Source organism: Pungitius pungitius, chromosome 10 (assembly GCF_949316345.1).
Source record: "Pungitius pungitius chromosome 10, fPunPun2.1, whole genome shotgun sequence".
Classification (NCBI taxonomy): domain Eukaryota; kingdom Metazoa; phylum Chordata; class Actinopteri; order Perciformes; family Gasterosteidae; genus Pungitius; species Pungitius pungitius.
The window spans coordinates 11,292,169-11,304,823 of NC_084909.1; the positions used below are offsets into that span (position 1 = coordinate 11,292,169).

Below are 12,655 nucleotides of genomic sequence, written 5' to 3' on the forward strand. Positions count from 1 at the left end.
CACACACACACACACACATACACACACATCTCACACACATACATGGTGGAATTCACTGCACACTCACACCTCATATGGATACAGTAACACCATTGGAGTAGAATTGCACACACACACTCAGGCACTAATGCATTACTCTCAACCACTGCTTGTAGGTTTTTGAGGTGAACTATGATCCATAACCTAATCTGATAATAGTGTCTCTGCCTCTGCATCACCTGTCACGGTTTGGGTCTGCTTGTCTTATTTTGTAGCTTTCTTGTGTCTCGTGTCTCTGGGTAACTTCACTTCCTGTCCTGTGATTGCCTGATTGCTTCCACCTGTGTCCAATCACCTGCACCTCCCTTGTGTATTTAAGCCCTGTGTGCCAGTTGTCCTTTGTCGCGTCATTGTCTATATGTCCCTCGTTGTTGGAGCACGTCCAGGTTTTGTTATTGAATAAAGAGCATGTCAGAAGAATCTGCATTTGAGTCCTGCTTCCGCCTGCACCAGCACCGATCGTGACATCACCAGTGTGTCTTACAGGACAAAGAAGTCCAAATGAGAGACACCTTCCATATTGCTCAATTGTCTTCCAATGGTTGAAAACATGACATCGCAGGTGTGATGCCATTCTGGTTGCGGTTCTGCATCATAAACGTTATATTTGACATGCTGCTACAACCAAGGATGTGACAAATGGAACAGGATATTATGATCAAAGATGCCCATTTCTATAAAAGTTTCTCGCTGGGCGCACATGCCAAAAGTAGCCCCCGCTGAATTCCTTTTGGCTCCCGCACATGAATGGAATAAAATCATTTAATCATACAGCACTTGTAGATTTTCCAAATGTAATTTAACCAAGTGGATCAAATTATTAAAATGAAGAAGAAAAAATGATTTTGCGGGGGATTGTGACCATGTTCAGTCCTTCCTTTTCAAATGGTTATACATGGGAAAGAGGGATCTTTGGGTTAACAGCTATAGCAACGTCGATCACCTGCAGTGATCACCATTAAAAAGCCCAGCTATTTATGTCATTCTCTACTTTTTGTCCTGTCAGGCCATCTTTAATTATCTCTTTCATGAATCATCCAACCTTTGATGACACTCAAGTAGGGATTACATGGTGAGGCCCCACTGAACCCTGCGCCACTGAGATCAGATGTGGTTGTCCTACCACTCTGCATTTGTTTCTTTATCAAGCAAGTTTTTGAAACATCCTGTGGCCTTAGCAAACAAGGACAGACTTTCATTCAGTCTGTTTAACTTGTGGTCATCACACAGAGCAGCTGCTCAAGCATGCGACCCACGTGGAACAATGTGATAGCCTGGCAATGTTCCTCATTTTATTAAGTGTTTGTGTCTGCCTGCCGGATTTACGGACACTGGCATGTGGTCAAGGGTTAGTGTGAAGATGCAGCATCAACCCTCGAATTCATTCCTTACATTTCTGAGACCTATATTGTAGTTTTCCCTGGATTGGTCCAATCCCTTGTACTGGCACAAGGCCTTCATTAAGATTGTATCTACTGGCAGATATGGTGGATTCTAGTTAACTCCACAGAAGGGAATTTTTATAATGTGTCTCAAATGACCATTGTTAATTGGATTTAGCTTCCCTGTTGGCAGCACTGCTGTTAGAGAGAAACAAATATGATTTTTTTGCGCTGAGAGAAGTGGTTTGTTGGTACATCAAATTGACTACAAAAACAACACTGTGGACGATATCAACAGCAACCTCAAGGGCAAGGTACATTAGGTACAGATTTAAGAACATTACAAAATGTGACTGGGTGGTCCTTGATGGTTATGGACGCATATCATGTCCCTGAATGCCTGAATGTGACACTAAAAAATGTATTCATTTATTGCTGTTCATCTGTCACAAAAGCCAGTGAAGCTCATGGTGCTTCAACATATTTATAAAGGGGCTGCAGCCACTCAGGTGCTTTCATTAGGTAACTCTATTCATGTATGTCCTTTTTTTACCTGCTGACATGTATATTGCAATATGTATATTGCGTGTATATTGTATTATCCCATATTTAAATACATATATGTTTGAATGTACATCTTTTAACTGAGCGGGTTTCATGTCCTGAAGGAATCCATTTATTTTTTTATTACTTCACGTCCCATTATGTATTTATTTTTCATTATTTCGCTTATGAATGTTGTTATTAAGTAGCTCGCTGTAGATACATATTTTTTATAATAACATTTTGATAAAGGTACAGTGTAGGATTTGATAGCATCTAGCAGTGTGGTTGCAGATGGCCATGGACTGAATACTCCTCTGCGAACCCGTTCCTTTTCAAGACCGTGTTAACTCCAAAGAGTGAGAGCGTTGTCCCGAACATAATGACCCTTCTTCAGGAGCAGCGGAGGGCAGTACCAGGTTTTTGCACTCATGTGGCTCATGTTACCTCAGTTTCACAAGCATATTTTGGTTGTTATGATTTTCTGGTAACACAAAAAAGGCAAATGGACACATAAAGATTCTTAGTTTTAGTTCTTAGAAAAAATAGATATGAATATTGTATTTTTTGGTTATGGATCCTTAGAAACTACACACTGGCCCTTTAAGTGGCATATGTTAATATATTCTTAAAAATAAAATCTCCATTCTCCACTGGGTTAACCTTGTTAACTAGATGTTCCAGCGCTCTTGGTTTTGCAACTAATAATACATTTTGTTGTGTAAGATAATGTGGTACAGAGGGACTTATTATTTACCTAATTTACTCTCCACTGGCATCATTTTGGTGTACTTATCCGAACCAGACACTCACTCGCAAACAGTGATGAGTATAACTGACTGCATTTACTAGTGTTAGTTTGTGTGTGTGTGTGTGTGTGTGTGTGAGCGTGGGTGTGTGTGTTTGGAGAAAGGAATTGGATTATTGGATCAGCGGGTCAGTTGAGGCTAAATCACAGAAAGAAATCAATGCATTCTTCTTCTCCTCGCACACACCTACACACACAAACAAGCAGGAATGGATGAGTTCCTACTCCCTCCTACTTCCAAATACTGTAGATTACACCCACCTTACTTCAAACTTTTCCTGCTTATGGGGACTTTGTGATTAAGAGTAAGGGAAAAAAAACATAAAGGATCAAGTATGCAGCATTGGACAGAAAAACGCCTACATTTCCTCTGTAAACTGATTTATATGTGTATATATATATATACATGGGGGTCTCATGTATCATTGTCGTTTATATCAAACCATTTGGCTGTGGATAATGCATAATTGTGACAAATGACTGATGGTGGTAGAGCCTGCATATCAAATGAAAACGTATGTGTTTAGTCAAAGCCAAAGAGAGCAAATATTTTAGATGGCAGGCTTTCGTTACATCTCTTTGTGTGACAATGAGAGCAATTTAGAGAAGATGTGCTCATGAATAAATATCTTGGTATTTTTCTGTATGTTTAATTCAGCCGAAAAATATTTCAAACACATCATTGTTGGTTTCTCTTTTGGTCAGCTGAGAAGGATTTGTCAGTTTCTTTGTCTCCCTTTCTCTTTTAATGAGTAAAACAATTACATATCTATCTAATCTAAAATACCAATCTGTCCCCCCCAATATACAGCAGAAACTATATAAAATATATGTTCCTTTATTCCTTCAGTGAATTCAAATGGTCAATGTAGTCCTCAATTTTTTTTGTGAATTTTCATTTATAAATGCAATGCACTTAACAAAAAAAGGATGGGGAAGGGTATTCATTTGCACCCCCCCATGTCTAAAACATGGTTACGCCCTTGATCTCAGCGAATTGAAATGAAAGAGCCCGAGCCATTTTGAGGGTTATTCCAACAATTTGTCAGAAAAAGGTGGCCAAGAAATAAGGTCGTAATGACAGTAAAGAGTGATATTTTCATAGGACAGAAAGGTGTTGAGTGCATTCTTTTTATTACATTTAAATTGAATAAAATCAATCAACTACTATGATTGACTTTCTTGTAACATTCTACACAGCCAAGCTTTCACTGTGTCCAACTTTCAAATGAATCAAAGTTTGGGTCCATGTCTTGTCTTGAATTCTGCCTTTGCCCACCCAGTCCTGACAAAATCCATATAAATCAGGGTTAGAGGGGAGCCAATTTTCAAAAAGTTTAAAGGAAACTAGGAGCAGGATAAGTTGAAACTTACAATTCGGTCTCTAACACAACAGATTGAAGAAAGAAAACACACAACGTCTCTAACTCTCTAATCCCTAAACAGGATGATATTCAGATCCACATCAAAACAACAGTGCCAATACGACTCAGACACCCCGGGCCTCGGCTATAATCTGTTTTTCCTCTGACTCAGGAGGTCGGGTGTGTGATGTTTGCATTCTAACAATTCATGTTTGTGCTGTTCATTTGCCGGGCCCTTGTGTGGCGGTGACTAGAGCACGACTGAGCCTAATCTTTACCCCTCGTCCTAAATCTTATCGCTTCAAATCGGCTTTTCTAATCTGCTTTATGAAAGCTTATTGGACTAATCGTTGCAAACAGTGACAGTGCAGAGTCTGAGTGAGACCTAATGTACTTGTGACAGCCAGCCTTAAGAGTCTAAATGCGATTAGGGATTCACAGGCTACAGTTTGAATTCAACATTTCCCACTTTGCCTATCTTGATTTTGATCTTGGTTTTCTCACATTTGAAATTGTATAGCAATAACCAACAGGGCACTAGAGAAGAAAATAATCAAGAGTAAAAAGAATGCACCCTTAAAGTCACACCCTTTTCCTTCCCTAAATAAATAAACCTGTAAAGACGTAATGGGTTTAAACCAGGAGACGATGAGGGGGCGCGTTTAAAGCATTGTAAATCAGGTTCAGCTGGCCGTTTAATTAACTTGTAAATTAATGCACCATGCTGTGTAAATTGGAAGGTGATGAATATTCATGTGGTTACCAGAGAAAAGGGCAATGACACATCCCAGACCCATCCAGATTGGCTAAGTTTATGGGACAATTGTCTACCTTATTGGTATTTTATAGACAGCTGATCTGCATTTCTTATGCTTTCTTGGTGAGAAAGAGTCACCACCCCATTCAGCTTCAGTTTATCTTCGGGTTTGAAGTCATTGTATTGTCATGGACTTCAAATACATCCCACACTGACAGTCGGTTTTGACCTAAATGATGGTTACAGCAACTGTAGATAGTGATGTAAATTTTAAATAAAGCACCACATCCTCATTACAGTCATTCCGCAGCAGAGGGTACGAAAGTTCTCATTTCAAACCCACCTCTGTCATGTGGGAAACTTAATAACAACAGAGAGGGAACCCTCTGCATCCTACAGGGAGAAATCTGGGCCTAGGAGGTTTGGGCAGACAGTGTTACATCTATTTATATCCATATGCCTTCATCGCACTTTAGGAATGGCAAAGGTAAACACAGTAGCTCAAGTTGTCAAAAGAAAAAACAACTGGAAAGAGCAGAAAATCTACTCATCACTGCTCACCGATCCAAACCGTAGGAAAGAGGTTATTTGAGGGACGGGGCAGAAGAGGTCATTTGCCTGATTTGATTCTTTCCTCATGCTGCTAGAAGTCAAATCATTGCTTCAGGTAGCATAATTGACCCACACAGGCCACTGTGATCGACCTTGCTGCTGGGAACAGGGCGGTTTGATGCTGAGCCAGCACTGTCGGATCTGAAGGAAAACAGGGATACGAAGTGGGGTGTGTGTGTCAGGGAAGAAGGAGGGGGGGGGGGTAGTTTTCCACTTGTTATCATAGCGGCACATGCATGGATTAATAAATGGCAGGGCAGTGATACGACGGATTATTGGCAGATAATGTGCTTGTCGATTAATCCCCATTCAATTACACTCAGGGCAGGACACACGCTCAAGGCCTACAGTCCGTTTTCCAGGAAGAGGTGACCTCATTCCCCTCAGGAAGTAGAAGGCTATTTGCTTTCATTTTACATGCTCTCATCCCCACTGCAGCTCTCATCCCCAGCATCATTACGCACGTTGACGCACGAAGATCAGGAGAATATTTTTGCGTCATCATGTATTTTTGTTTTTTTTACATAACCATATTTGGGTCATTACTCTGTCTCACTGACAGGGGGAGGTATTTTTCTAGTACATTCAGCGTTGCGGTGTAGATTCTGGGGAAGGTAAATATTGTGAGCACACGCTGAATTATGAAAGTACCGCACCGTCATCTCAAAACGGACCGCAGCTGAATTTCACGCAGCTCCGGGGAAACAAGTGCTATGGGTTAGTAATCTAAAGCTATGGGTTAGTTAAGTTAAGCAATAAAGATACAAATAAAAAATAAAAATAAAGTGTACTAGCCAACAGAAAGTGACATGTGAAAGTGACAAAGTGTATGTACATGTAGTGAGTGAACAGTCAGCCAGGAAGTACTCTACGGACATCGTTAAATTTGATTGTGAAAGAATAATAATAAACTAAAAAGGAATAAAAACTATTATTTTCACCGCGGTTCCGTATAAAAGACAAAGCATGCCATACAGAAGCATAACACAAACTCAAAGATAAACAACTAATAGCGTCACTTTTCCTCGCCCATGTACTTGCATAGAATACTCATATAATGAGGTTACTACTATTCGCAAACCAGTGACGCACGGAAAAAGAATATTTCTTTTGGCATATTTAGATATGTCAAAAAATCACAGCAGTCAAATGCTGGATCACAGGACCAGAGCTGCTATAAATAAAGACTACGCTCAAATGAGTCGGAAGAGGGCAGAGTGATAGTGGGAGGGCTTTTCCGTCCCTCTCACTCGAGCATTCACCATGTTTCCACCAATAAGCCCAATGAGCCGAGCGCGCACCGCCCACTGGCGATGTGTGTATTTTTTTCTCCTCCTTTCCGTTGCTTTTTTTTAAGGCTACAACAGGATTGGATTTGTAGATCGTCACATGTTGTTTCCCCTCCTCACTCCGGGTACTAGCAGACATGTGTTATTTATTGCTCAGCTGTGGGACAAGACGAACGCACGGCTCAACCGGGTCTGGAAATAGAGGATTAGAATAAGAAGAAGAAGGAGAAGAAGAAGAATAAAAAAGCGCGTCGTTTCTTACGGGAACTCGAGGAGAGGAAACGCACTGTGTCTCAATAGCGACCCACGTAGAGAATGGCGAGTCCGCCAAACACGGGAGATCAGCCGCTGTCGCCCAGTAACGCAAACGCCAGCCAGAAAATCAAGAAATGCGGATACCTCAAGAAGCAGAAGCACGGACACAAGCGCTTCTTCGTTTTAAGAGAGCCGAGCGAAGGTCTGCCTTCCCGACTGGAGTACTACGAGAGCGAGAAGAAATGGAAAAACAAATCGGCCGCCAAGAGGGTTATTCCTCTGGACTGCTGTCTGAACATCAACAAGAGAGCCGACGCGAAACACAAATATCTGATCGCGCTTTACACCAAGGACGAGTATTTCGCCGTGGCGGCGGACAGCGAGCCGGAGCAGGAGAGCTGGCACCGGGCGCTGACGGACTTGATGGCCGAGGGGAAAGTGTACGACGGATCGGCGTCCAACTCCGCGTCCTCGCTGGTGGGCTTCGACGAGGCGAGCTACGGCGTGATCACGCCGGTCTCCGCCGCCTATAAGGAGATGTGGCAGGTGAACCTGAAATCCAAAGGCTTGGGGCAGAGCAGGAATTTGATCGGCGTGTACCGGCTCTGCCTCTCGAGCCGGACCATTAGCTTCGTCAAGCTCAACTCCGAGGTCGCCTCCGTCATTTTGCAGCTGATGAACATCCGGAGGTGCGGCCATTCGGACAGTTTTTTCTTCATTGAGGTCGGTCGATCCGCAACCACGGGTCCGGGGGAGTTTTGGATGCAGGCGGATGACTCCGTGGTGGCGCAAAACATCCACGAAACTATCTTGGAGGCGATGAAAGCCATGAAGGAGCTGTCGGAATTCCGCCCGCGCAGCAAAAGCCAGTCGTCTGGTACGAACCCCATCTCTGTTCCCACACGGAGGCACCTGAACCACCACCCCCCACCCAGCCAGACAGGGCTCACCCGGCGGTCCCGCACGGACAGCGTGGCCCTGACCTCTCCCGTGAGCAAATTATCCTCATGTCGAATACGCACGGCCAGCGAGGGCGACGGCACCATGGCACGCCCCATGTCAGTGACCGGCAGCCCTCTAAGCCCGGGGGTCCACAGGACCCTCCTGACCAGATCCCACACCATTTCCATGCGCCCTTGTCGGACTTTTGAATCTTCCTCCCTCCAGCACAGTAAGTCCATGTCTATGCCCCGATCACCTACCCCACCCATAGCCAGCAATGGCCTGGGGAATGTGTCCTCCTGCCCAGAGAGCGGTGCTCCTCGCTCCTCTAGCTGCACGGCTTCCTTCTCTGGCTCCCCCAGTGATGCAGGTTTCATATCAAGTGAGGAGTATGGCTCCAGCCCTGCAGACACACGGGACCCGAGATTACTGCTCACCCTACGCAGCAACACTCCCGAGTCCCTCAAAGCTGAGACCCCCCCCTCCCGGGACGGCAGCGAGCTCGAGGGCTACATGGTGATGGAGCGGCAGAATGGTTACCGCCGGCTACCGGAGCTGGACAAGGCTTACCGGAAGCGAACATACTCCCTCACTACCCCCCGCCAGCAGAGAGGTCCGCCCCAAGTCTCGTCAGCCTCTCTGGATGAGTATACTCTTATGAGGGCCACTTACAACAGTGGAAGCCAGGCTTCCCGCAGGTGTCACACTAGCTCCCCCAAAGGCATCCATCCTGAGGATTTCAGGGATGTTCAGATCAGTGTTGGCGGTCTCCAAGGTGACAGCGGCTATATGCCCATGATGCCGGGTGTGGCATTGCAGACGCCGTGGTCCAGGCACGACCCGTATATGCCGATGAGCCCCATGTGTGTTTCCGCGCCAAAGCAGATCATCAACCCCCGCTCACACTCGTCAGCGAGCCTGACCCCACACACAAACTCCCCCGGGAGTGTCTCTCTGGAGGACAGTGGCTATATGCGGATGGTATGCGGAACCAAGATGTCGGTGGAGAGCACTGATGGAAAGCTCACTAACGGAGAGTACCTGAACATGTCACCTGTTGACCCCCTTACACCCCCGGACTACATCCTTAGTTCTCCAGGGGGAGATCCCCACCCCCAGCAACATCACAAACAGCCTTATTCTTACAGCTCTCTGCCACGTTCACTCAAAGGCCAGTTGCAGCGCAATGGGTCCACAGACAAAGACCAGTATGTGTTGATGTGTTTACAGGGACAGCGGATTGAAGAAGAGTCCAACTATTGTCCTGTCCCTCCAGGAGACTCTGTGGCCGGCATATCACCGGTGGCACCGAGCAACCATTCCTCTGCCCCATCACCTCTCAGAGCCGCTCGGGTAGATGGAGGTCTGGGGCACCAAAGTCGGTTGCGTCGCCCCACCCGCTTGGCTCTGGAATCCCTCAGAACACTACCATGTATGAGCGAACACCCGCTTCCCTCAGAGCCACGCAGCCCTGGGGAGTACATAAACATTGACTATAGTAGTGCTGCTCACGACTTGCTTGCATCCACAGCGTTGGCAAGCTCTGTGAGTTCAATGTGTGCAGAAGAGGGATCGCTTCCACTCTCAGACTATGCTAATATTGACGTTGGCTCCCCAGGTCACCTTGACTCACAGCTACACGGGGGTTCCCCCACTGAGGGGTGCTTAAACCAAACGCCTGAAGTCTTGGCTTGTCCTAGTCTGATGAACCCCCCACTAGAGGAGCAAAAAAGCCCAGAGAGGCAGGCAGAGGAGAGGGGGATGGTGGAGGAATATCCTCCCCAACAGCAGGTGAGCCTGGTGCGTCAACCTGCTCCAGTCAAGGATGACTACACTGAGATGACTTTCAGTCCACTGCCTCTGGCCACTGCGCCTCTACCTGCTGTCCGCAGCACTGAAGACGCTCCCCTCCCCACCAGCCTTGCTGCCTGTGTCAAGAGACTCAGCCTCGAGGCCAGCATTGTCAACGGGGGGCCCCCTTCGCAAGTGGACTCATTTCTCCTGGGGGGTCCTTCGTTATCTGTCACCCTCGTCGATCCACACAGGGGGGCCAAAGTGATCCGGGCTGATCCTCAGGGGCGTCGGCGGCACAGCTCTGAGACCTTCTCCTCCACCACCACTGTCACACCGGTGTGCCCGTCCTTCGCTCACGACACTAAACGGCACAGCTCCGCCTCCGTGGAGAATGTATCCCACACTGTCTGCAGCTCTGAGGGGTCCGACGAGGACTACGGCAGCAACAGCCCCATGTGCAGGGAGATGTCAGCTGGTTATCAAAATGGACTGAACTACATTGCCTTAAATTTGATGGAGGGAAACCTCGGAGGATGCCGGTTAGGGGGCTGTGATGGACTCCTGGCGTTCAAGACGACAGCCTGTGGCTGCAAGGGGGGCCTGAATGGTTTCAACACAAGCCCCTATGCCAGCATGGGATTCAAGGAGACTGCCACGGCTGTGAAAGGTGAGTGTTTACATATATGCCACAAAAATTCATTCATGCAAAGACTTTCATTCATGAAGGGAGTGGTGTCAGGGCTTAGGAGTAGGATCGAGATCCGCCTCAGGGCCACTCTGCTCTGCGGAGGTAGGCTACTGCGGAGCATATTTTCATTCAAAGTTGAGAATAATGGTTATTTCTTTCTTAAAGAAAATGCTTTAAAATCAGCTTTATTTATGTTTCTGTAGTTTAGTTTAATGTTTGACTGGTTATGGATTGAGACCACAGACTCTAGTTATTAGTCAAACTGCCCACAATAACCTTCTAATAATAATCCTATAGCATTATGTTAAGGCAAACAACATGACAGATATGTTTGTTTAACATTGACAGCGGGCAGGCTACATATGTGTGTGTTAGAACGGCATAAGTCCGTAAAGCCCCAGGAGTCCAGGGGAGCAAAGTTGTTGTGAACTTTGCAGTTGGGTGTAGGCTGCGATGTTAAGATAGGATTAGTCGCCTCCTCGTCACACCCATGACACATTGGTGAATCTCTCCAGGCCGTTCCAAGTGGTTTACATGCTCTTTGATCGTTGTGAAACTGCTACACTATTAGGGCACAGGCACAAACAAGGGTGTTTCGTTCCAAATAAAAGCTGATCTCCTCATAGGAAAATGTCAATTGTATTTCCAATTCAGTGGCTTATTTGACTTGAGTGGATTTTATTTTGTAATGTTTTATTTTGAAAAGTTTTGGCCGTATCCTGGCTCGCTTGATGCTGCTGTTGTGTCTTCCCGTGAATGGTCCGCTCTGGTCTCCCACCTCCTTCCCCTCAGTGACGCAGTTTTATTCCACGTCAGTATTTTGAAAAACCTCTGGTCTGATCCGGTGACGCATGCGGCTCTGCACGTGATGCGCACGTGGGAGCCGCTCAAACGGGCAAAGGCACACGCTGCGTCTTTAGCGTTTCATTTCGCAACAGCGAGTTGCAGCCTTTCATAAGCCCCCTGCGCATCTGAATGAGCCGTGAAATCCTCTGAGGATGATTGCGCGAGGGAACAGAAGCTATCGAAATATATCGCCATTCACACCATTTTGTCGGAGAACGCGGTGCGTTTGGATCGCCGCGGGTCAGCCGCCATTGTCCCCCGTGATGAAATACACAGAGTTTAATTGCCGTATGTGGTTTCGCAACCTAGTTTTCCCTCTTTGTCTCGGTCTCCGGATCCGCTGGCTCTCTGAGTGCAGCTGAGGGAGGGAGGGAGGGAGGGGGGGGGGGGGGGTGGTGCAAGTCATCGAGTTCCCCAGAAAAACAAGTGAGTCAGTTGTTTATCAATTGTCAGGTTCTGGGTTTCAGGACTGGAATGTGGGCCGTGTGCAAAGGTTGCTGGGAGAGGTGAATGCGCCCTTGTTTTCTAACCTGGTGGGATGGACTTGGAGAGCAGGGGTGGGGTTTTTACACTCAGCCACTTCACAAACACCCTGAAGAAATAGTTTTCCAAAAAACAGGGGGCGCAATCACTCATGTTATTGTGGTGGAAATTAGTCCTTGTGAGGAATCAAAAGTATCTTAAGCCGGCTTGTCAGTCGCTATTTATTACCCACTTGGAATTAGGAAAAATCTTAGTCTGTATAAAATAGTATACAAGTCATCAACCATGAGCCACAAGAACAAAAGTCAAGGCGAACACGCATGTATTAGACCTCAAAGGCTCAAAAATTGCATTTTGGTACCACAATGGAGACGTTTCTCGGAGGCTACAAGAGCAGCAGAGGAGGGAAGCTGCAGCTGAGGAACAATGGTGAAAGATGCATTACTTTTTCTTTTTTTTCATGTACAACAAAGTAGAGAATTGAGCTGTCAGTGGGGGGAGGAGTAAGAAGGAAAGGAGGAAAAGAAACGCAGAAAGAGATAAAGATCAGCGTCATTCCACTGAGGGTGGATCTTTGCTACTGTATTTTTGGCTAAGCTCTTCCTAACAAACAGCCTTGCACATAATAGTAAAGGACTCTGATCAGGGATGTGTGGCATGTCATTGATACTCTCATCAAAACACACACACGCTTTGTGTTGCTTGGGAGTGGGAGTGGATAAAGAGGGCGTGACTGTTTACCACCGGATGAAAGGCTCCACCGCTTTCTCTGCTTATCACTGACTGAACTACTGTCGCAGTGCTCTACATTACAGGAACAGGAAATGGTAACAGTAGGGAGTCAATCCACCTG

General features: G+C 46.1%; 1 protein-coding gene across 1 annotated transcript in view; it reads left to right on the plus strand.

Moving 5' to 3' along the window:
* Positions 1-6,808: 6,808 nt before the first annotated feature.
* irs2b (insulin receptor substrate 2b) overlaps positions 6,809-12,655 on the plus strand; it is a 9,462-nt gene continuing 3,615 nt past the window's right edge. Inside the window, exon 1 of the mRNA XM_037488344.2 lies at positions 6,809-10,452. Coding sequence (XP_037344241.2) covers positions 7,110-10,452 — 3,343 coding nt within the window. The 5' untranslated portion in view covers positions 6,809-7,109. The remainder of the gene's footprint in view (positions 10,453-12,655) is intronic.